General features: G+C 33.0%; 1 protein-coding gene across 1 annotated transcript in view; it reads left to right on the top strand.

Annotated features, from left to right (window-relative positions):
* The window catches only part of LOC140452637 (multiple C2 and transmembrane domain-containing protein-like), a 114,949-nt gene extending 89,726 nt beyond the window's left edge, over positions 1 to 25,223 (top strand). The window contains exons 2-5 of the mRNA XM_072546957.1: positions 3,793 to 4,075; positions 4,318 to 4,644; positions 6,723 to 6,930; positions 24,963 to 25,223. Coding sequence (XP_072403058.1) covers positions 3,909 to 4,075; positions 4,318 to 4,644; positions 6,723 to 6,930; positions 24,963 to 25,223 — 963 coding nt within the window. The 5' untranslated portion in view covers positions 3,793 to 3,908. The remainder of the gene's footprint in view (positions 1 to 3,792; positions 4,076 to 4,317; positions 4,645 to 6,722; positions 6,931 to 24,962) is intronic.
* The last annotated feature ends 333 nt before the right edge of the window (positions 25,224 to 25,556 follow it).

Raw genomic sequence — 25,556 nt, 5'->3', positions numbered from 1 at the left:
TGTGGTCCATGCCTCTGCTCCATAGAACAAGACCGGGAAGACATAACACTTGACCAGTCTTAATTTTAGTTCCATTGAGATTTTGCTTGTGAACCACTTTTTCATATTGTTGAACGCGTTTCGCGCTTTTTCAATTCGTGATCTTATTTCTATTGACTGGTCCCATTTTGTGTTGACTGTGGTTCCAAGGTATGTGTATGTCTCCACTTGTTCTATTTTTCGGTTGTTTAATGTCAATTGCATCGGAGGTTGTTGTGTTCTGCTAATGAGCATGCATTTAGTTTTGGTTGTATTGAGTTCTAAACCATATTCTTGACTTGCTGTGTGTATGCTTTGCATGAGTCTTTTCATCACTGAAATTTAATTCGAATTGGTCGGCTAATATATCTACGATTTCTTTTCTATCACTAATTATTTTGTTATTTTTTGCTTGAAAAGGAATCTTATATGGTTTGCTTTTGCCAGAGATTTTCCTTAAATTCCTACAAACTGTACTTATGCATGAAGAGTTAAGAGCTAATATGCTATTTAGTGATAAGATGAATTTTTTTCAGGATTCTTTTCTATTCTTTTTTTCTTTTTCTTCGTTTTTTGTAGTCCGTTATATTTTTGTCTGTTTTATGATGCTTTATTCTATTGAAATCTTTCTTATACACTTTTGTAGCTTGGCTACATTCAGGTGTCCACCGCGGAAAAGGTTAATGTCTCTTTAAAATTTTTGTTTTTCTTACATACGTCTCTGCAGCTGCTGTGATGGTTTGTAGAGATGTACTTTAAAACTTTCAATATCGTTTGATGATGTGAAGTTGATTTTGTTAATGTTCTGTTCGATCTGTTTGGTAAAGTTAGTCCAATCAGCATTTTTAATATTCCACTTTGAGACAGGCCATTCTATATTTGTGATTTTCTGATGTGTTAAAGATATTATAATGTGGTAGTGGGGTAGAACGTCCCATGTTAACGTAGTGGACAGAACTGGGTCACACAGAGAAATATCAATTGCTGATGATGTGCCATTTTGTATGCTGAATCTGGTTGGTTTTTAGTCGTTAAGTAGATTCAGATTTTGGGATGTTATATCTTATATGTAATATTATCTTCTATAATTCGTCCTGTCGGGTTCAGTTTTATGGAACCCCACATCGGATTGTGTCAGTTAACATCTCCAACGATAATTCTAGGTAAAGGAATTTGTTCCAAAATAGTTGTTAAATCTTCTTGGGATATGGTCTTATGTGGTAGGATACACATATTAGATATACAAAATTTTTTGATGTACATTTATTGTGATCGTTATTAACCCTACGTTGGTCGCATGGTGAGCGCAACGCTCACCATTTTACTTTTTTTTTAACATTTTTCACAATTTTACTCACATTGGCAACTACGCTCATGTAATCCTTCCTACTACTATTGTGTATAGAATGTTTTACGCAGAATTGTGATCGAGCAACCGTCAGTCTATTCCAAGTATTGATTAAACGCAGATGTCGAGAAATGAGCGATTAGCTCACCCGCGACTAACAACGTGATAATTTTGGAAAGCTACAGAGTAATTTTGGTTGGGTTTTTTTATTGACTTTGTGTTTTAAATTATATAACTTTAACATATTATTGTGTAATAGATCCTAAAGAAGAGGCCAGACAGTTAAAAATATATGAAGAATTGGAGCAAGAGGATTTGTTACTTGAACAGACGCAAAAGCAAAATTTGGACGATGAAGAAAGCGACATAGATTCAATAGAAGTCAGTTCTAATCATGATACAGACTCAGTGTTTTCGGCCGATGATACGACAAATACTATTTCAACGTTTTGGTCTTAAGATGGTCCCAAATATATCGGCAGAGACAAAAAAACCATTTGGAAAGTTCACCGTGAGCGAAAACCTAGCCGTATTCCACAGCACAATATTATTAGAAAACTACCGGGAGTGAAACATGCGGCAAAGGATGTTAAAACTCCATATGAAAGTTGGAACCTGCTCATAAGAGATGATGTTATTAAAGAAATTGTGACGTGCACAAATTTGTAGGTACCTACAGAAAATTACAACCAAGTATACACGCAAACGAGATGTTTTAGATACTGACTGTGACGAAATAAAAGCAGTGTTTGGATTGTTGTACATGGCAGGAGTTTTGAAATCCCCACACACCAGCCTAAATGACCTATGGAGCAACGATTCTACAGCACCAGAGTTATTCAAAATGGTAATGCCCCTGAAACGTTTCTCTTTGTTGCTTCGAGCACTATGTTTTGATAATATTCACACAAGAGCTCAACGCAAATTAATTGATAAGCTAGCTCCAATAAGAAATATATTCCAGAAACTTATAGAAAGAAGCCAAGCCTGCTACATGCCTGGTAAGAACTGTACTATTGACGAAATTCTGGAGGGTTTCCGTGGAAGGTGCAGCTTCAGGCAATATATCCCGAGTAAACCAAACAAATACGGGATAAAAATATTTGCCTTGACTGAGAGTCGTGTATTTTATACTGTGAAAATGGAGATTTTGATAGTCCATTTTGTATTGAGAACAGTCCAGCCAGTGTGGTAAAACGATTGTGTGAACCCATTATGAATTTAGGACGAAATTTAACCTGTGATAACTGGTTCACGTTAGTTCCTTTGGCCGAAGAATTAAAAAAGAAAAAAATAACTTTAGTTGGGACAATTAGAAAAAACAAACGTGAAATTCCTGAAATATTTGTTGCAGCTAAAAAAAAAGCCAATTTGTAGCAGTTTATTTGCTTTTGGTCGTGAATGTTTATTAGTTTCGTACGTCCCAAAAACAAATAAGAATGTCCTGCTTTTGTCAACCCTCCAGGAATATGACGAAATTAACGAGGAAAGTGGTGAAGCTTGCAAACTAGTAGTAGTTACTTTTTACAATCAAACAAAATCGGGAGTAGATTCAGTGGACCAACTGAAGAGTCTTTATTCAGTGGCAAGAATCACACGTAGGTGGCCATTGACTGTTTTTTTACTATGCTAAACATCGCTGGAATAAATGAAAACATTATATTTAGGACAAATGTATTAGAATCCTACCAACCAAGACGTGAGTATCTGAAAATTTTACCCAGACAACTCATTACCCCACATATGCAAAAAAGAGCGGCCCAAAACTTGCCATTTCTGCTAACTTTGCAAATTAAAAAATATCTGAATCTCTTCCTTTGACACAGAAACGAGATGTTCCTGAGGAAAATCAAGCAGGTGCAAGGCCAAAATGCTCCTATTGCCCTAAGAAAAAAAATTGAAAAACAGCATCAAAATGCGCCAAGTGTTTCAGAGCAATTTGTAAAGAACATACAATCACTATTTTCACAGAGTGTGAACGCGACCTATTTGAAAAAAAGGAATGAGGCGAAAATTTAGGATGCTGGTTTTATGCCAATTTTGACAACATCCTGTATAATAAAAAAGGCAACTTTACACTGTAAACGATAATACTATATCTGGTTAATAAGCACCTAAAAAATAGAAACTTTTATTTAAATTACGTTAGCGGATATTGAATATTATAACATGGTAGAAAAGTGTAATTTTCATATAAAAACCATTATAACTTAAAAACGGTTCACAATAGGATAAGGAAACTATAAACAAAAAATATTCAAAATAACGAAAATATTTCTAAAATTAAAAAATTCATTAAATAAGTCACTCTTTAAAACCCCTTCATACCAATTTTCATTAGTCAGTTACCTTTATTTCTCGAGATATTTCTAATTGGACATTTATCTGCCGCACTCTGTATATTAATAATAAGTACTTATTTTCAGAAAAGATTGCAATTCCGCTTCTACGAATACGAAATGGAGAAAAAACGTGGTTTGCTCTAAAGGATAAAAAACTACGAACGAGGGCGAAAGGAAATGGACCACAAATTCTTTTAGAAATGATAATTCAGCGGAATCCTATGAGAGCGTGTATAAGAACTTTAAATCCAAGGGAGGAGAAATATATGCAAACTGAAGTAAAGTTTAAGCGGCAAGTTTTTGTAAAAAATGTTCTAAGGCTAAAAGTATTTGTTATGTATTTCTTAGAAGTCGGCAAGCTTTTCCAGTAAGTAATCAGATACTTCTTGAATACATATTTTTATCTAACGTAAGTTTTTTCAATATTGATCCTAAGCATTAAGGCAATTTTTTTTAATTTTTTCCTTTTTCCTTGCATTATCCTTAGAATTATTCTTGAAAACAAGATAATATTTTTTCTTCACAACTCCATCACATTATGTCCCATGATATACCTATTGTATTTCTAGTTAATTGTAAATGTGCTGTAAATCTTATTTAATATTTTAGAAATTGTTTTGAATGGGAGTCAAAACTACAAAGTTTTGCGGCATTGGTAGTTTGGGTTATACTTTGCTACTATTTCCAACCATGGATGTTTCCGATATTAGTTCTCTTGGTATTCTTAAAACAGTATATAGTACGATCTTTATTAGGACCTTTACAAGTCCCGTGGGATGAATCGCAGGATTCAGAAGGAGAAGACGACGACGAAGAAGACAAAGAGAAAGAAGAAAAGAAAAGTCTGAAACAACGTTTGCAGGCGATTGAAGAAGTAATGCAGGGTGTTCAGAATGCGATTGGATGGATTGCATCCTTGTTGGAAGGTATTAAAAAGTAAGTTATTAATTATATCAAATCATATTACAAGACAAAAATTTACATAGGATAAAAATTATGTCTGTTTTTTTACATAGGTGCATATTTAATCCATTCTCTTCGATGGCTGTCCACCAATGATCTTGTCCCTATTGTTGTAGAATTTTTCTTATGATCATCCCTCTATCTCATGTAAAAGCGCGTTTCGCAGTCACTTTGCAGTAGGCGCAGCATACGGCTATTTAAATCTTATGGAACCTTTGAGCTTAGTGTCGCCAGTTTTAAGTAGGCGGAAAGACTTAAAATCCGTCCAAATAGAATATTGCCAAACACCTTGACTTGAAAATCTGTGTTTTGGTTTTATTATTTTTAACTTTAATCAAATGAAAGGCAGATATCGAGCACAGTTTATTAATTAAATATTACCCAAGTACTTTCGTTTCCTACAGCATATTCAGGGGCATTTTGTCAATTTTGGCCTATCCAACAATCTGTTGAGAATATCATCAACATAAAATTGTACATTACACTACACGACACAAGGACAAACAGTTTAAAATTTTAAAATTAAAAAAAAAACTGCTAAAAGGAAGCAAAAGTACTTGGACAAGATTTAATTAATAAACTGTGCTCGATATCTGCCTTTCGTTTAATCAAAGTTCATTTATTCGAGCATTCAACCTAATATCAATTTATTATTTTTAACTAATTCGTAGATACTATGAAAGGTATTTATACGATAGAACAAATACGCCACAGGACATAGGTCTTTGTTAGAACAGTTTTAAGTTTTGTATTTTGCTCTCATTTATCATTCGTAGCATAAATGAATGATTACGTCTTCTCTGTCCTTTTTTATGGTGTTGAATCGTGGACCTTGAACGAAGATATGTGCAGAAAACTGGAAGCATTTGAGATGTGGCTATATCGGAGAATACTTAAGATCCCGTGGACTGGCCGACTCACAAATGAGGAGGTCCTCAGAAGAATGAATAAGAACCGGGAGGTACTGGCCAGCATCAAATTTCGAAAGTTACAGTTCTTCGGACATATTATGCGGAGTGAATCCAGATATGCTCTCCTTCAAGCCATCCTGCAAGAAAAAATATTTGGAAAACGAGGTCCAGGAAGAAGAAGAACATCTTGGTTAAAGGACCTTAGAATCTGGTTCAATACAACATATATTCAGCTTTTCCGCGCTGCTGCAGATAAGATAAAGATTACCATGATGATCGCCAACATTCGTAACGGATAGGCATATCAAGAAGAAGACCTGAATGATTACAGGCCTCTTAAACTTCTTTACTAACGAATCTTTATCTTCATAACTACAAATAATTTAAATTATCATTTAAAACCGTACGAAATAATAAATGTTAGTGTATTTTTACTTTTTACTTTTTTTAACCGATCTTTTAGACACTTTAGCCATTCTCTTTCGACTTCCCTTGTTACCATCTTTTACACAAATACTAGATATAACGTCTTCCATTTTAGTAAATTAACATGCAGTGTCTGATGCAACTGTACAAACAAACAACTCTCTATAAAATACCTAAGTAACAAAATACATTCTTATACATAATAAAATAGAAGAAAAAGAGGAATAAAACTGTGATTGCCATCTTTTGGTAATTTGCGCAAACTCAACAAAACTTTCACAAAGATATTATTTCAAGCATTTATTGCAGTTTGGTTAAATATGATGAATTTATGTCAGTTTGCCTAGTCTTAAATTGGGATTTATTGCATTTTTGTTTGGTTTTGAATTATTCATCTAGCAATATAGGTATATTGAATTTAAAGAACATTGCCTGAAATGAATAGCTCACAATGTAGATTGAACTAAACCAAGTTCTTTGTAGTATTTACTTAAAAATGTCTAAAACCTGGACTTATTGCTCATACCACAAATAAGGTACTCGTATTTTATGTACCTAATATAGATTAAATTTACCACTAAAATTTACCAATTTAATTTTACTGAAGCAAACAATATAAATTTAGTTTAGTAATTTTTTCTTTTTTATCAAATCTTTGTTACGTGTTAGAATATTTCTAAAAATATATTTTAACAATTTTTAATTCATTTTCAGTATGTTCAACTTCACAGTTCCTTACTTATCCTGCATAGCCATATTCCTGCTGGTTGTAGCAACGGTAGTCTTGTACATCTTGTCAATTAGGTACTTACTAATGTTATGGGGTATTAACAAATTCTTAAGAAGGATATTGAGACCTCATTCAGTGCCCAATAATGAAATTCTCGACCTTTTGTCGAGAATTCCAGACGATGAGATGTTGGTGAGTGTTTTTAAATATTTAAAATAACCACAAATATGTTAAGAACTAAAATAAGACATTTTATACGTGTTTTAATATATAAAGTATAACTAATGAACATTTATTTTGTATTCGAGGTAAACCTTAAATAAAGTTTTTTGTTTACAATTTTTATTAATATGTAAAAGAATTTACGGTGTAAGGGAAGAACTATATTATTTAAATAATAATTTTGAGAACTTGTGAGATCTTGTCAGTAATATACAAAGCAGAGTTTATAGATATATGATAAAAATTATTATAGAAAACAAAAGAGGAAGCATAAAAACAAACTGACATCAAAAGTGAAAGATTAACAGTAAAACTTCTTTATAAATTCACTTAAATAAAAAAACGGAGCATATTTTAAAGTTAAACTAAATAAGCTTTGGTGGAAAGCCAGAAAAAAACTAAAACCAAAATTTAATTAAAAAAATTAATTAGAACACATCTGTATCTGTATCTGTAGGGGAAGGCGAGTTAAGTTCCACAGCACTAAGGCCACAATTGACCCATTGTGCATCCTCCCAGGGAGCTGTCGTCCTTAGCTCATTGTCCATCTTGCCATTTCTAGGAAGGTGGACAAATCGCCAGGGGACATCTTGCTTTTGTGGACAGATGTGGGCCAGGACTCGCCGAACGCATACTCTCGTAGTAATGATAACTCCAGGCATTCACATAGGACATGCTATATAGTTTCGTCTTCTCCGTTATACTTCCTGCATAGAAGTCTGTCTACTAGCCCCAGTATAAAGAGGTGTTGGCTTAGTTGACAATGACCAGTTTTGAAAATTTCCGCGATTATTGTAGTTGACCAACCAAAAAGTTCCCCAGGTCCTAAGAGTCTTAGACCTGCCGCCTTCGTAGCCAATTGGTCAGCAATGCGATTGCCTTTATTCCTATTGTATTCTTTAACCCACCTTAGGATGATGGTATTCCCATCTGAAGCTTGAGTTAGTGACTCGTAACACTCCATTACTAACCCTGATGTGACACGTGGTCTATTCAAGATTAGTAGCGCTTCTATGCTATCTGTGCAGATTATTATAGTTTTCCCGGCTATATCTTTTTGGATTATCTCTTTTGGGGCTATGAAGAAACCTGCCAGTTCTCTCTGAACTACGCTGTCATTTTTGCTCATACTACTACTACTATTGGTTTACAGCGTTCTCCGACGCCTTTCGACTCCTAACCACCATTCTTCTCTATTTAACCATAGGCCTGGAGGAATTTCTCTTTCCTCTAGTTCTTTTTCAATTCCCTCTCTCCAGCTTCTTCCCGGCCTTCCTCTTTTTCTTCTTCCTTATGGTGTACACGTCAAAATCTGTTTCGGAATCCTGTCATCTGGCATTCTCTGTACATGGCCGTACCATATTAACTGTTTTGTTTTTATGTCATCAACTATTGTATGCTTGACTCCCATCACTTTTCATTTCTTATTATTCATTTCTCGTATTGTTTTATTTGGTATCCGATCTCTTCTTGATTTGCCTGATGCTCTTCTCCAGAAGTCCATTTCTGTTGCTAGCTAGTCCATTTTTGCTCATACCCCACTTTATTCTTAGATTCAGTGATCTTGAGTTTATCCCGAATCCTGAGCCTTCCTCCATTTTGGAGCCATGCAATACGCATTTGCCACGTTTTTGTCCCTATACTGTCCTGTTTAGATTCTGTAGGGTTTGTCAAAGACAAACTTTAGCTTAATTGAGTCGCAGTCTGTCTGTAGGAGAGGTAGTGCACCAAAAATGAGTTCTTAAATATCTCATTCCTACATCAAGGTTTATCAGTGTAGGTAAAAGTTTATGGTCGGTATGGACCTTATGTGAGATGGAGTGAGAAACACCTATTTAAAAAGAGAGAGGTATATTAGGTCAGCCCATTATATCGGCAAAATAGCATTAGTGGAACTAAGAAAAGAGGAGAAGTTCAACGTTGCCAAACTTATTGGTTTTATTTGACCTGTTGTCTTTTTAGCATTTTAACAACGTTCTAAGATAATCAAATTTGGCGAATTGATTTAAATGGCAGCTTACTGTTTTTTATTTTAAATTTACCACAATTTTTCTTTACGATAAGTTTAATTTAACATTTTGATTTTCACTTCGGAAATCGTTTTATGTAAATAAAATTTATTAATGTTTCGTATTTTAAGTACGATTTCCGAATTAAAAATCTAAACATCTTGCTGAAAAATAAGCTTATTTTAAAGTCACATTGTGCCTTATTTCCAATAAAAATAATAAAATGCATATAACTCCACAATAAATAAACCTTCATACGAAATTATTTGGCACCGACTCATGTCGCGTAGTCAAAGCACCGAATCAAAGTAGGAACACAGGTAACGAACGAGTAGAGGTGGGCATTCTTTTTTTTTCGAATCCTGAGAAAACTAATAAATATTTTTGAAAAATTTAAACGCAGAATGAAAGAGTACATTATTACCGAGGACTGAAAGTCTCTGAAAACTTCTATAATGTTTATTTTAATAAGTTACAGGGGCGAAAAAAGAGAAAATTTAGTGTGATTTTGAATTTTAAGTATCTCATTCAAAAAAACTTTTTGTTTATTTCGGCCCTCGGCAATAATGTCACCTTTCATTCTGCGTTTAAATTTTTCAAAAATATTTGTTAGTTTTCTCAGGATTCGAAAAAAATAAATACATTTAAAAAGCATTGGCCTTAAATTTTGCGTCTACGCTCTTAACGCGACTAAACCGATTTTCGTAAACAATAACTATGATTGTTTAACAGTAGTTTCAAGTAAGAGAGTGCCTGCATAAACAAACATAATGGCTATTATCGTTTATGTGTATATTTATTAAAATAAAAGAAACTAATGAAGGATATATTTATTATAACTTGAAAAATAAACTAAACAATACAAATAGTAAATCGTACTTACATTTACATTACACGTTATTATTAAATCGTAAATCGTCTAAATCGACATTTAAAAACGTAAGTTTTTCTACTCTATTTCTTGTTAACCGTGTTCTTCTTTTATTTAAAATTAAACCAGATTTTTAACATGTGTTTAAATTTACAATACTTTTTGCTAAACCCGATTGTACTACGTCGGATACTATGGATGTAAGGTTACCGTTTGCTAAAATTTTTTTGCAAGATTCTTGAAGGCAGCGTACCATAACAATCACTGAACTACCCTTCAAGTATTTTTTGCCACTTATTGTACTTGTTATTTCTTTAAAAGGCCGTAAAATTTGGGAAAATTGAGAAAAAATAATCCAGTCTTTATTATTTAGATTTGGTCCAAGTCTAAGTCTGTATTAACTAATACAAAAGTGGAACGGATTGCCTCTTCTAACTCGGTCATTCTTTTTAACATGTAATAGGTGAAGTTCTACCTAGTTTCCACGTCTTGGATTGGCCGTTTGGGAACTTTGTTATGTTGTAATTGATACTTTAAAAGCCTTTCTAAAGATAAGGTACTTTTTTTGACATGTGTTTTTTTAGAAACTGAAATTTGAAATTAGTGAAATAATTTCACTAATTTCAAAAGCGATCTTTTCTGAATTATGGTTTCCACAAAAATGGTAGCAGCCTAATAAAATCGTTTTAAATTCTAAATTTTCGGTTAAATATTGTCCTGTTAATGCGATGTAACTCTCAGTTACTCGATATATCCAAAGGTCAGTAGTAATACAGATATTTTCTACTTCTTTAACAACTTGTGATCTAATAATTTGCTTAGTTTTGGTATAACATTCCTGAAGTAATGAGCCTGACGTAATATCGTTTAATAATAATAATAACGTAATAACGTTTGTATCCAGGAATCCACCCTGCAAGCTTTTTAAAAGCTCGTTCTTTAACTATGGAAAACGGATGAAACGAGTATTTGCATAGGTTTATTAAATCCATATCTATTTGTTTCTTTTGTTCTAAACTAATATTTTTATTAATGGAAGTATCCATCACCTTTTGACGCTTGGGTGGCGGTGGCAGTAGGTCAGTACTTGTAGTAGAAGTAGTCGAAATGGACAGAAATGCGTCAGGAGAAGTTTCAGTCATTGCAATATTCAGAAAGTGGACCATAAAAGCTGCATCTTCTACAAATGCGCATTTTTTGAAAATAAAGTTATTATTCTTATACTAGGTCAATAATTTTGACTAAGAAAAATAATTCATAATTGAATATTTACAATAAATAAATCCTTTGACGAACTATCAATAAAGATTTGAAATCGAAAATGCAGATCAATCGTAAATCGAAACTCATTCATTATTCAGAATACCTAGTTATAAAAAACAAAAGAAAGAGTTAAGAAGCTGGTTACTTCTATAAAAAAAGAAAAAGAAGATTGTACTAGTGAAAATCAACCAGTACAAGAAAAAGAAACTGATAAAGATGACTTAAGTCCATGGTGTATTTTTGATGAATTTATTAGACATGACTCATCTAAACATACACCTGTATCTAGAGATATAAAAGAAGTCGACATGTATTTGTCTGATGATATTAACCACAAAAAATTTCGAACGGTGATTGGAACTGTCCATTACAGTGGTGGAAAAACCATCGCCATGTATATCCTAACTTAACCACTATATTCATAAAATATTGTAGTATTGTAACAAAATCTGTTCATTGTGAACATATTATGTTTAAAATCTGGTTTATTTTTAAACAAAAGAAGAAACAACAAGAAAAGTGGAAAAACGTATGTTTTTAAATGTCAATTTAGACTTAAGATTCGCGATTTAATAATGTGTCATGTAAATGTAAGTACTATTTGTATTGTTTAATTTATTTTTTAAGTTATAATAAATATATCCTTCGGTAGTTTCTTTCAATATAATAGCCAATATGTTTTTTGTGTACTCGCTTATTTGAAACTACTGATAAACAATCAACTAGTTACAGTTTACGAAAAACGGTTCCGATAAAAATGTCAACGACCCACCTCTAGTTTCTTAGGATCGGAACCAGAGATATGTAAAATATCTCTGGTCGGAACTAACCGGAACTAATCGAAACTCATCGGAACTAATCGTCTTACTACTGGGCAATGGGCAGCAATAAGAAATATGGAGGGGAGACCAAGGGGAAATATGATTGTTATTTTTGTCTGTTCGCTGAAAATATGATTTTATATCTGCGTTAGATATCCTGTTAAATTTTACCATACCGACCATAAACTTCTACCTACACTGTATATGTCTAGAGGCGTGATGCCAATGACCGACTCCATTGCAGCAGTTAGTGTTTTTTTCATGATACCTGTTATATTTATGTAAGCCATCCGCTGAATATGGTTTAAAATTAAAAGTGAAACTGGAACAAACCATGAAGTGGAGATATCCAGGAGTGGCTAGTATACCTGTTGAATACAAAGCACGTGGTGTTCGTGTGTATTAAGGTATAAAAAATGCTTATTAAAAGCTTAAAATTTTTATTTTAAAGAAGATCTTTTCGGAATTGAATCATTCCATCATCAGTTTATTAAAAGAGAGAGTAAAAATACCAATATTAAAAAACAAGTAAGTTAAAATTTACATATATAGACAGAACACGTTGGTTTTTTACTACTTACATAAAAAGTTGTTAAAAACATTGTATGGCCACTTAAAAACATTGGAAGGACATCCGTATTAAAAAACAATCCTCATGGTAATTATAAAGGTAAATGCAATAGACTGTTAATTTGTTGATTAATAAAAACTGAAAATAGGGGCACCTTACATGACCTTCTGTAGCTGGTGAGGTTTTATCGACTTACTGTCAACACCACTTAAGTTGGCGAGGCGCACAAACCCAAAATTGAAGTCCGCTTGGGGTGGATTAGGTGGTTGTCATCAGTCTCCTCCTAGTAGTCAGGTGCGTAACACAAAAGTGAAGTGCAGCTGTTATTGTTCAGATTTCTTATTATTTTGGATAATTAAGTGTGTTTGTGGCAGTTTCTTTAAATTATGGCGTTAGAAAGTAATAGAAAGTTAGGATTGAAATGTACCCCCATCCCATTTCACACAAATTATCTGCATTCAACAGTTTCATTCATCGTTTAGAAACCATCCCATTATCCAACATTAACTACAACCAAGAACTAAACATAATCAAACAGATTGCTTTCAATAATGGCTATAACCCTGATATCATCCATAAACTCATTTATAAAAAGAAACGTAAATTGCTTCAACAATCAGCTTACCCTAACATTACTTCAGATTCCTTATCTTACTTCCCATTACCATTTCACTGTCCAACACTCTCCGCATCAATCAAAAACACTATCCTGAATTTTGTTGAAAATATTAAGATTTCCTTTAAAGTTAACAATAATTTGAGTAGATCATTATGCAATAGTAAGGACTCTATTGACTTCAGCAAGCGCAGTGGAGTTTATAAACTTCAATGTTCTGACTGTGATGCCACTTATATTGGTAGAACTTGTAGATCTCGAGTAACCAGGGCCATTGAACATTCTAAGTTAGAGAACACTTCTTCTTTTCCCATCATCTTAAATATCACAATCACACAATCAAGGTACCAGATGATATTTCTCTTCTTCATAACATCCCAAGTAGAGATTATCTCAAACTTGACCTTTTTGAGGATTTGGAAATAGTCAAGGAAAAGAAAAATAGTCCCAATTGTGTTAATCGTCACACCAGCATCAACAGAGACTTCGTCCCACTTCATCGACAATTATTCTCCTGATCTAACTTTCTTTCTTTTAACTACACATTCAGTTTTACTTACTTTTACATTTCTTTCTATTTTCCCATAGCTTAATATCACCCTATATAATCCGCCATACTTAACTTTATTCTTGTCACCATTAATACACTAACATCCCCCCTTTTCCAATATCCAATTTCCCATCCTCTCCAATAACTACCATCTAAATAATCACACAGGTTTTCTTATAAATACTCACTTTACATCTATCAATCTCTTATCACAATCAGTTTCAGTATCCCCAGCTTACATCTTTACATTCATCTCCTATTTCCTTTTCTTTCTTTTTCTTTTATTTCTTCTTCCTCGATTCATCTTCCATAAATTCCAAACCAACTTTTATCTATACTTACTTCATACAAGGAAACAATTAGGTAATAACATTCTTTTTATCGCCTTTAAACTGATTTATTATTTTCAACTACCTAACTTAAATTTTGCCCTACCCTGGTATACCAAATTTATTTTACATCACAGTCACTCATTGTTTTACATTCTCCCACCTTTTTAAAATACCAAAAATTGCTATTGATCCTACTACACACAAAACACAATTCTTCACTAAAAACGGCCTATTCTCAAACTTAAGCACAATGACTTTCCTACTACATCATTCCACTTGACATTGACGGGTACTAACTGATTTTTCATACCATCTTTCTATGAGTTAGCCCAAGACTCCAGCACAGATCAGAGGTAATGTAAGTCGATAAAACCTCACCAGCTACAGGGGGTCATGTAAGATGCCCCCATTTTCAGTTTTTATTAATCAACAAGTTAACAGTCTATTCCATTTACCTTTATAAATACCATGAGGATTGTTTTTTGATACGGATGTCCTTCCAATGTTTTTATGTGGCCATACAATGTTTTTAACAACTTTTTATATAAGTAGTAAAAAACCAACGTGTTCTTTCTATATATTTAAATTTTAACTTACTTGTTTTTTAATATTGGTATTTTTACTCTCTCTTTTAGTAAACTGATGATGGAATGATTTAATTCCGAAAAGATCTTCTTTAAAATAAAAATTGTAAGCTTTTAATAAGCATTTTTTATACCTTAATACACACGAACACCACGTGCTTTGAATATGGTTTAGTTTGTTAATTGCTGTTGCCTGTAGCACTTTTGTTACCCAAGCAATAACTGCGTAAGTTAGCATTAGCCTAATCCGTCTTCTACATTTATGCTTATTGCTCGATTAGAAAGCGTACTAAATATCCATTCACTTACGGTGAGGGGAACATTCCTGACACTGAGCTGTTGGGTGATGGTTGGGAATGTGGTTTTATCAAACGCTCCCTCAGTGTCTATGAATATACCTAGGTGAATTCTTTATTGTCCAGTGATCTTTCAATTCTTCCACTACTTGATGCAGTGCAGAATCAGTAGATCTTCCCGAAGTAAATGCATGCTAATTTGGGTGAAGTAGATTATGGACCAGAACTTCATCCCTTATGTACCTCTCGCATAGCCTTTCCATCGTTTTCAACAGAAAGGATGTTAGACTAATTGGTCGGAAAGCCTTTGGTAAAGTGTAGTCCATCCTACCTGGTTTTGGTATGAAGACGACACATTCCTTTTTCACTTCCTAGGAATATATCTCAGAGATAGATCACCATAGATAGAATTAGAACATTAAATATTGACTCAAATACCAAGATAAGGTAATAAAATTTCATTAGGAACAGCTTTACGCCTACTAATGGACTAACTGGTAGTACGATAATGTGATTGCCGCTCAACAAAAATACTATATATACGCTGAGATTTGTAGACAATGAACTACTTACATAGGGAGAATTCGAAAACTTGAAATTAAAAGAAAGTTGATTGAACAATCGATAAATGATCTAGTCTTGTCATAAATATTGATACAATGTATTAAACTAAAAAAAATTAAAACTATTAAGTTAATATAAAAAATATTAAATAGAAAATAGCAAATTGGTAAGTATTTAGTGGATATAATTATTATTAAATAAATTAATTAGTTTATTTATTACGATTATATTTAGACGGATTATAAGTTTAAAAGAAACATGTTATGGATGTATAAAAAATGAAATAAAATTTGAAATCATAAAAACACATTGGGTATTGGTTAAATATTGAATATAACTTACCACAGAGAAGATTTAATATAATAAATGAATTTTCAATCCAAGCATACCTTTTTATAGATAAACGATATTTAAAAAAATATGCCACCACAGAATTGTGGCAATGCCAGAAAAGTGTGACATGACGGAGCAGAGTTACCAACTGATAGATTTACTGACTATTAAATAAAGGCATAAAAATTTATATGTTTCATGTATGTGACATACAAATTACTGCCTGTATGGCAAACTGCCGAAGCCATATAAAGAAAAAGACATACAAATAAAATCTTCACGACCATCACACTTAAAAGATTAACAAACAAGATTGCATTTCGAGCTGGTCAAGTAGGCTTTAGACCAGAATCCTCCTGCATAGACCACATTAATACTGTAAGGGTTATAATGCAACAATCGGTTAAATAGAACACACCCCTATACATGGTTTTTGTTGACTTCGAGCGTGCCTTTGACAGCTTATCTCGTGCTGCTTTATGGAAAATTTTAGAGCTACAAAAGATCTCGCATAAAATAATTTCCATTTCCATTATATAAAGTCACTGAACACTGAGGTCAAATGGAGAGTGACACACAATGGAGTCAACAGCGACGAATTTGACATACTTACTGAAGTCAGACAGGGATGCGTGTTTTCTCCATTTTTTTAACATAGCAGTAGACTATGTTCTCTCCAAACTAGACTCCGACACAAGAGGGATACAGAGGACGTTAATCACACGCCTAAGCGATTTGAAATACGCCAACGATATCTGCCTGTTAGACAAAGGTTTGAAACTTTGCCTAAGTGAAGCCAAAAAAGTAGGTTTGAAAATAAATATTAGTAAAACCAAATCCTTGAGAGTAAATGCAAGGAACAACACGCTATTTACTATCAACAACAAGCAGATTGAAAATGTGAAAAACTTTACGTATCTTGGAAGTGTCATAACAGAAAGTGGAGGTACAGAGGACGATATTCGTATGAGGATACGAAAAGCTCAACAAGCATTCAGCATGCTTAACCCTGTTTGGAGATCTGACGAGTATACTACAAGGACAAAGTTCCGCATATTCCAGACGAATGTCATGTCTGTTCTACTCTACGGATGTGAAATCTGAAAAGTGACAAAAACCCTTACAGATAAACTGCAGGTCTTTATTAATAAATGTCTACGACGACTTGTTCGTATTTTCTGGCCTAACATCATCAGAAACGAAGATCTACTACACGTGACCGAACAAAAAAGGGTAGAACATCAAATAAAGTCCAGAAAGTGGAGTTGGATTGGTCACACACTCAAAAATAATTAAAGTATTGCAAAGATTGCCCTAGGGTGGAATCCCCAAGGAAGAAGAAAAAGAGATCACCCAGTACAAACTTGGAGAAGATTCATCATGGACAAGATAAGAGGTCAAGGAAAGTCTTGGAATGAGGTGAAGGCCTTAGCGCAAAATAGAACCCGGTGGCGCGTTTTCACTAAAGCTCTATGCTCCACTTGGGAGTTCAAGAACCTTAGAAAAAATAAGGATTAAATAGAATATTTAGTTGATTGAAGAATTGAGGCCAACTATTTTTAAAATAAAAATAGTAAAATGAAAGACAATGTCCATAAATGAATACAATCAAAAGAAATTAAAATAAAATAATTATTAAAAGAAAAATAACGTAATAAATATGAGACAAAGGTTTGATACATAACGTTACAAAATTGATATTTTATTTTACGCATATTTTAATTAAATTTAGAGTTTGATATTATTGTTAAAGTTAAATAACAAAAAAATGTTTGCTATTAATTTATGGCAAACGTACTTATAAATGTTTAATTTTCTAAAATATAGGTAAAATATGGATATTCATGTTATTTCTCAATTTTTGTGCAAATAATATTAAAATAAATAGTTTCTTAATATATTTGTGGTGTTTTTTCGGTTGCAATTAATTTAGGTCTGCTAGTGTCATATGGAAGACGGTCTAACAATATTAACTGTATTGGGATATGGTTAAACTTCATTTTAGCACAAGGTATGATAAAACTGAATGGTAAATTAGGTATTGTTGTAGTAATTTATGCAATTCTTTTATTAATTTACAGTTAGATTTGCTTTCAAAACAAATACTTTTTTATTTTTAAACGTTACGGTTTTTACATGTAGTGTTTTACTTCAAAATAAAATCTTTTACTAGTAAAGTGAAAAATGTCAAATAAAGTTTTTTAAATACAGCCGACTCGCGTTAATTCAAACCTGCGATAATTCGAATCTCTCTATAATTCAAAGATATTACGAGTTCCCTACAAAATCTCGTTATATTTCGAACTAAATTAACACATTTTTGTGAACTTGGTAATTCGAACGAAAAAATCATTGCTATATAACAAAACGACGCGTTACTTCGAACTCATCGGCATTTTAAAGTTGCAGAGAGAAAGAGAGGGAAAGTACAGTTCAAACTTGTATCAACGCACTTTTGTTGTTGTTATGATTAATTTGACTACACACTTCTCACGAATTGGTTTGTTTAGTTATTAGTTACTGTTACTCTTTGGTATACAGATTAAAATCTTGTTAGTCATGAGCCCTAGAAAGTATGAATGTTTGACGATTGCTGAAAAGAAGAAGTTAATCCAAAAAGTAGAGGAAGGTGAGAAGAAAAGTGATGTTGCAAAAGAATTTAAGATTTCTCTGAGTACTCTCTCAACCGTAATAAAGCACAAGGAGAAAATTAATGCTGCTCAATTTGCTTGAGTACGGAAAGAACTACTAAACGTGAATTTCCTCGTCTGAAAGAAAGTCTGGTTATTTGGCTAAGACAATGTAGAGGACAAAAAGTGTCTATTAGCGGAAACTTGTTGAAGTAAAAAGCAAAAGAGTTCGCGTCTACTCTAAGCATCAAGTGAAGAGTGGCTTACAAATTTCAAAAAGAGAAATATAGTTGTGTTTAAAAAAGTTCGTGGGGAAAGTGGAAGTGTTGATGATGCAGTTTGGTTAGATTGGCACGATAAATTGTAGACCTTGATTAAAAACTATGATGTCAGCGATATTTTTAATACTGATGAAACTGGTCTATATATCAAATGTTTACCGGACGCAAGTTTACCGGACGTAACTTTAAAAGTAAGACGCTTACTTTTAAAGATGAAAAATGTCATGAGGGAAAACATTGTAAAGAGAGGTTAACAGTTTTACTTGCAGTAAATATGGACGGATCAGAAAAACTTACACCTTTAGTGAAATTGCGATGTTTCAAAGGTGTGAAATCGTTTCCTATGGATTATCGTGCTAACAAAAAAGCTTGGATGACGACAGAGATTTTTAACAATTGGCTTTTAACAGTTAATGGGGACATGAAAAAGCAAAAAATTTTACTATTTTGAGCATTGCACTGTCCACAACAGTCCTCGTACATTTTAAAACGTGGAACTCTACTTCTTTCCGCCAAATACAACTTCAAAATTGCAACCATTGGACTAAGGGATCATCCATAATTTTAAGACATTCTATCGCAAAGAAATTGTTAAGCTCGTTTTAGAATCTCTCGACAAAGCTAACTGAAAATATCACGGTTTTGTCAGCTATTTTACTGATTGACAAGACATGGAGAGGTATAACACCTCTAACAATTCTCAACTGCTTCAAAAAATCCGGTTTCTTACAAGAAGATCAGGAAAATCTTCAAATACTTATGCAACCAGCAATAGAACCATTAGTTGACATTAGCGGTGTGAGTGTTTCTGACTTTGTTGTCAGATTGTCTCATTCGATACCTTACAAACCTTGTGAATACAAAATGAAACAGATGAAAAAGCATTTCAGGCACTTTTTTTCTTAAAAAAGATTGATTAATGCACATTAAGAATACATACATGTATGTACACGAATGTACTTCTAAACTTTTGTCATTGTTATAAAATAGCAGTTAATAAATAATCATTGATCAACACTTAATAATTCGAAGTTTATTTTTTTTTTCACAAATTTCGAATCATTTGATATTTCAAACACTCAATAATTCGTAATATTTTAAGAGTCTCTCGAGTTTCGTACTAACGAGAGTCGACTGTATAAGAGTGAAGAAATGCGTTTTACAAAAATTAACTGTTTAAATCAATAAAGGCTTTTATCAAGTTGCGTATATTGCTGATAGCAGAACTGTTTGTATATTTTAGATAATCTACCCGTCAAACATGATGATCTATGTAATTACCTTAATGCTCATGATATCCATTTTTGACGTAAGACTATTATTCATATCCCTATTTGTATTATTCTGTAACAAGTTTATTTATTTACCTTGTTATTGTCATTAACCTGTTGTACCTATTATTGTCTTTTCATCAAGTTCATATCCCTATTTGCATTATTCTGTAACAAGTTTATTTATTTACCTTGTTATTGTCATTAACCTGTTGTACCTATTATTGTCTTCTCAAGTTCTTAGTTCATTTATCTTAAATCATACGGCTACAATAAAGTACTTTCTTGTTTCACAAATTCTTATCTCTTAAACAAGGTAGTGCCATATCCCCGAACTGAGCCTGCAATGACCTGGTCGTCGGCAAGTTCGAGAGCAACGTTATTCCTAGCCGTTTGTTATCCACTACGATCAGCAAAAGCCTAATGTCTGAATGTATACCTGCTGTCCAAGCTATCTAGTTCCTTAATATACTCATGGCCCAATAAAATGTCACAAGAATATCTCTTTCACTTATCTCGGCTAAATGAATGCCAAAGCAAGGTTTTGTCACCTTCGGTAAACCTGTGCTGGCTACCTTCAAAGGACATCAGAGAATATTTTCTCCTCCTTCTCACATAGATGACACTTTAAGTTATCTATTAATCGAAGTAGATTCTTTCGTCGTGAACAGTAAATATGGTGACCGCCAAAGAGAATATTCTACGATTAAGGATTAAATAGGAGGAATAAAGTTGTGAGACTTTTAAAAGACTCTGCTACATAAAATCTAGTCTATCTCACACTTTCACAAGTTCTTCAGTAGCTCTAAAACTTTTGGGTGAGAAGCTTCTTAATACTATCCCGGTCAATACTAGCAATTACTCCAATCATAGGTTCCAGTCTGGCACTCTTCCAGTGGAGGCAGTGACGACGAGACCCGAGTTTCAAAGACCCCAGCTGTTCATTACCGTCTACACCTAAGTATTCCGGTACCCATACCAAATTGTTGAACTTGTTTGTACAAAGTTATAGCTAGGGTCCCTTTGCATTCCAGAACTAGCTTGAAACTAACTCTGCTGTCAGAATGGCCTAAATTCAAGGCTGATAGAAATAGTCCTGCCAAGACAAGTCCTATTAACTATCTCGTAAAAATCTCAGCATGAAAGGTTAATGCATACCAAACGAGAGCCTGGGCCTAGTTTTCGGTTCATTTACTTAACACGATCATAAAAATAAATCGATGAGCGAAATGACGGACTATGCTGTCCTGTATTATGAAAAGTATGGGATATTACTTCACGGCCTGCTTCCAAAAGTTACAATGACCAATAAAATATACATTCATTACTGTAACATTTAAAAATTATGTTAAATAAATTTATTTTAAGTTGTTAATTTTTTATTAAAATGGTTTAAAAGGTTTATATATTCGGTAATGGTTACTTCTAAATGATCATATGCACCAAAACATACTTAATATTTTGTAAATGTTTGTTGCAAGGAATATTGTTTATTATTATTTTATAAAATATTTTAATACACTAATCAAAAAATATTTTCCTGGTTTTTACTGCATCATTCAATTCCATTTAGTTATCTTTTAACTTAAAACATTGTCCGTCGATAGCAGTATATAAAAATATCACAAATACTTTGAGGATGTAAACCACAATCGATGAGTGAAAATTAACTAGAAAATAAATGATAAGTTTAAAATAAATCCAAAAAGTTGCATCCAAAAATACAATGCATTGACCTTTATTTTTGGACTCTTTTTTAAGAACTTCATAAATTAGTCCACTTTCGATATAGGTATAATCCTCTCAATTCAAAATATGTCTTATTTATTTCGGAAGCTTTTTCTTATACACCATGATGTTGCGCTTTCTGCGATCATTCACCAATGATGTATTGCCGCCTTTGACTTCCTGTTCATGATATCTATTTATGATACCTATTGCAGAATTCTGGACCAGATAGTAGAGATCCACTGGATCGGTACCATAAATTTTTGGAGTCACTTGGTAATCTTCAACATGTGTTTGTCATCTGCTATCTAGTGCTTATGTTAGTATGCAAGGTATGGTTGACTGCTTCGGGTTAAATGTCGATTTTTAGTTTTAGATAAGTGATGGATTCAATCGTTACTTGACGAAAGTTAATTGTAAAACATTTTTTTCTACACTTTCACAAAATTTGTTACAACTGATTTTTACTACAGCTGTTTCGGCAGAGTGCCTTACTCAAGGGATGTATTTTTACTATTTGTACACTTTATAGTTGATAATTGACTAATTTGAACAGGGGAGAGTTGTTTATTTTAAGTTGATCCTTCAGATTTATATATTTATATTTTTTAATTTATTTATTTCTACAGAATATAATAAAGATAGCCTAAAGCCTTTATTTTAAATGGGGAGAAATTAAAATTGGTCGTTATAAGAATGATTATTATCTATAATGTGAAGTGCGTACGTAGAATCTGTTTTTCTGTTTTTCGATTAATAAAAGCCCTTTTGTGTTGTGTTATACGTTTGTTAAAGGTTCTATCAGTTTGACCGATGTAAGTTTTTGGGCGGTCACCACGTGTAAGTTTGTATACCTCACTGTTTAAGTGCAATTTCTTTTGGCTCTTGTTGTTCTTAATAATTTTGTTTTGAAAGCTGGTATTATTGTTTTTTTATGTGTTTGGCTATTTTTGTTGATATCTTGCCTGTATATGTAATCAAAGAAAAGGTACTGGGCTTTTTATCTAATGGTCTTTAGTCTTTCCATTCTTTTGAATCATTCTTTTACCGACCAATTTCAAATTCTCAACATTCAAAATAAAGGCCTTTAGCTACCTTTATTAAAATTTATGGAAATTAATAAACTAAAAAATATAAATATATGTACTTCTGAATGACCAACTTGGGACAAACACTCCTCTCCTCAACTTATTCAGTTAAAGGCTATAAAGTCTAGACACATAGTAAAAGTACATTACATGAGAAAGAAATCAAGTTCTCATTGTTTTATCATTAAATTTAGTTTTGGCATCAAGGTCCCTTGACTGGCACATTTCCAGTAAGAAAGCCTGGTATGCTCCTGAGTTGGTCCTTGCTTGTTTTCTTCAGAAATTCACCCCTATTTACATGTGTATAGCCAATATATATTTTGCTATATACTTGACCAGGTATACTTATCAAATGGGAGTTATGTTATGTTCGGATCCAATATATCTGATTGCGGATAGTGCTTTTGGTTCTCCTAAGGTCGGCCATGGACCGAAATATTTTATCTAATCCTGTTTTAGCACGTTCATCAGCTCTTGTATTGCCATATATTCTGTCTTAGTACCCATATTAGTGTGACACTGTTCTCGGACTTCCCACACTAGCCTAAAGACTATCTTAGACCTTCGCAGCCCTGAGGGCTGCTAAAATATTTGTGCTCTTATCGATTTCTGTTGCACACTGCAAGATTAAATCAATATCTGCCTAAAATATAGAGTTACGTCCTCCAAGATGGAGTCTTAGATATCCTGGTGTGGTTACTTTCACCCAGATCCGGTATTCCCTCCTGAATTTGATTTCGTATTACTGCATTCGTTTTTACTTTGCTGAGTTTGCTTCTGTACATCCGCTTCAGCTCTTATGTAGTATTGAATATTATGCAACTGAATTGGGGTCGTTTTGCCAAGCGATGTACAAATTACGTTTATTATCTATGTTTCTGAATAGCCTTATCATTTTCATTTAATTATTCCTGTTTTCTTTTAATATTTTCAACAGTTTCTTTAGCAGATGAGAGTATTTTTGACTTAAACTTTGACCAATGCTCCTCAATGTCGTCAAAATATATATCGATGAGCTTGGCAGTCAGTATTTCCTTCAATTTTGTCAACCTTTCGTTGTGCGTAAATCCAGCAGTGTTAGTTTATTTCTTACTTATTTTCTTACCAATTAAAAAAACGATTACGTCTTATCATGAAGATGTGAAGAGCCATAATATACCGCACTAGTCGGTAGTCAGTCCAACACTGATCCGTACTGGTTAAAGCACTTGTTAGTAGACATGAGCATTGAAATCTCCCAATATAATGAGTTTGTCTGCTTGGGAAGAAGTCTGTCCAGTTGAGATTAAAGGCACTCTTTCTTCTCGTCGTACGTCTAAATACAAAGTGCATGCGTATGTACTAACTACGGTTGCTCATTGTTTATTTACCACCTTAAGGCGGAGTGTCATAAGCCTTTAATTTATTCCAGAAGGAATTTAAAGATAGTCGATGAGCTCGTTTTTTATAACAAAGCTTAAGCCGTGTATTTGGGTTTTATTTTTTGCTTTTTCCTTCCAAAAGAAAGCATAGTCACCGCCATGTTCATTAAGGTGACCTTCTTCTACTTTTATGGTTTCACTTAGCGCAGCAATATCGATATTAATTTTTTTCAGTTCACGAGCTATTATTATTATTTCTCGTTGTTGCCTATAAATTCTGTCTCATAGCAAAAGTTCATAAAACTCTTTAAATTTTCACCTCAAAGTAGTGTTGCATCTGGACACTGTTATCCAGCCGGACTGTGACTAGCGAAAGTACTTTTTTCAAACATTTACTTTACTACTTTATAAAAACTTATTGAAACTGATATATCAGTTTATTTGAATACAAGTTCTCTTTTTATAAATATAAAAATATACGGGACATTCCATTTAAACAAAAAGTATTTTTGACGTCAGTATTTAAAGGTGATCGATGCTGTATATGTCTTGTATCATAAGAAAAATTCAAATTAAAAATAAAATCCGACCTATGCGAAGAATTTCTTCACAAATGATATTGGGAATATTTCCGACTTTTTTCCTTTTTTTGTATGTACTTTATGCTTATCTTTTACTTGCAACATGCATTTAGATTCATTGTGTATTTGGAATTTATTGCTATTGATTTGGTATGTAAACATAATTTATTCACGTAGTTTAAAAGCTTAAACTCTTTTTAATCTAAAATACACATTTTATTATCGATCTAAATTCAAAAATTATACCTTCAGACCTACATTAAATTACTGGGCTCCGGCCTCTCGACGCATTTGGGCCGATTGACAGTTATTCGATGGTACTTGCAGCTGGACTACAAGGACCTCAAGCTCCTCATGAACAACGAACCAGACCAGCCGATAGACGCCGAGAACCGAAGAAGAAGCAAAAGACTTCCTAGTGGTCACTATCCAGTGTCAAAGACAAATGGAAAGTGCACTTCGAAAAAATTCATGAAAAGTCTGATTAGCATTTACATTATTAGTCATCTGTAGCTAGTGATTTTGTAAATTGGTAGACGATGTTAAACAACTGAAGTTTCCGAATTCAATTAAATGGAAAAAATATTAGCTAATATTATTATATATTAATCTATTTATCTGATGTTGAATTAAAGCTATTTTAAAGTTATTACTCTATATTACGATTTATTAAATGTATAAAATTTATTATAAACCAATTTTATCCACATAAAAAGATTTCAGTTATTTTCGTTTACCATATGTACCTAATGTTTGATATATCTCCCCAATTTACAAAGAGAATAAATAAATAAATCTTAGGCACGTTAAACTATACTTCTTAAATTACAAATTGCCATTTAGTTT

Source organism: Diabrotica undecimpunctata, chromosome 11 (genome assembly GCF_040954645.1).
Source record: "Diabrotica undecimpunctata isolate CICGRU chromosome 11, icDiaUnde3, whole genome shotgun sequence".
NCBI lineage: Eukaryota > Metazoa > Arthropoda > Insecta > Coleoptera > Chrysomelidae > Diabrotica > Diabrotica undecimpunctata.
This window is presented reverse-complemented; position numbering and strand designations above follow the sequence as displayed.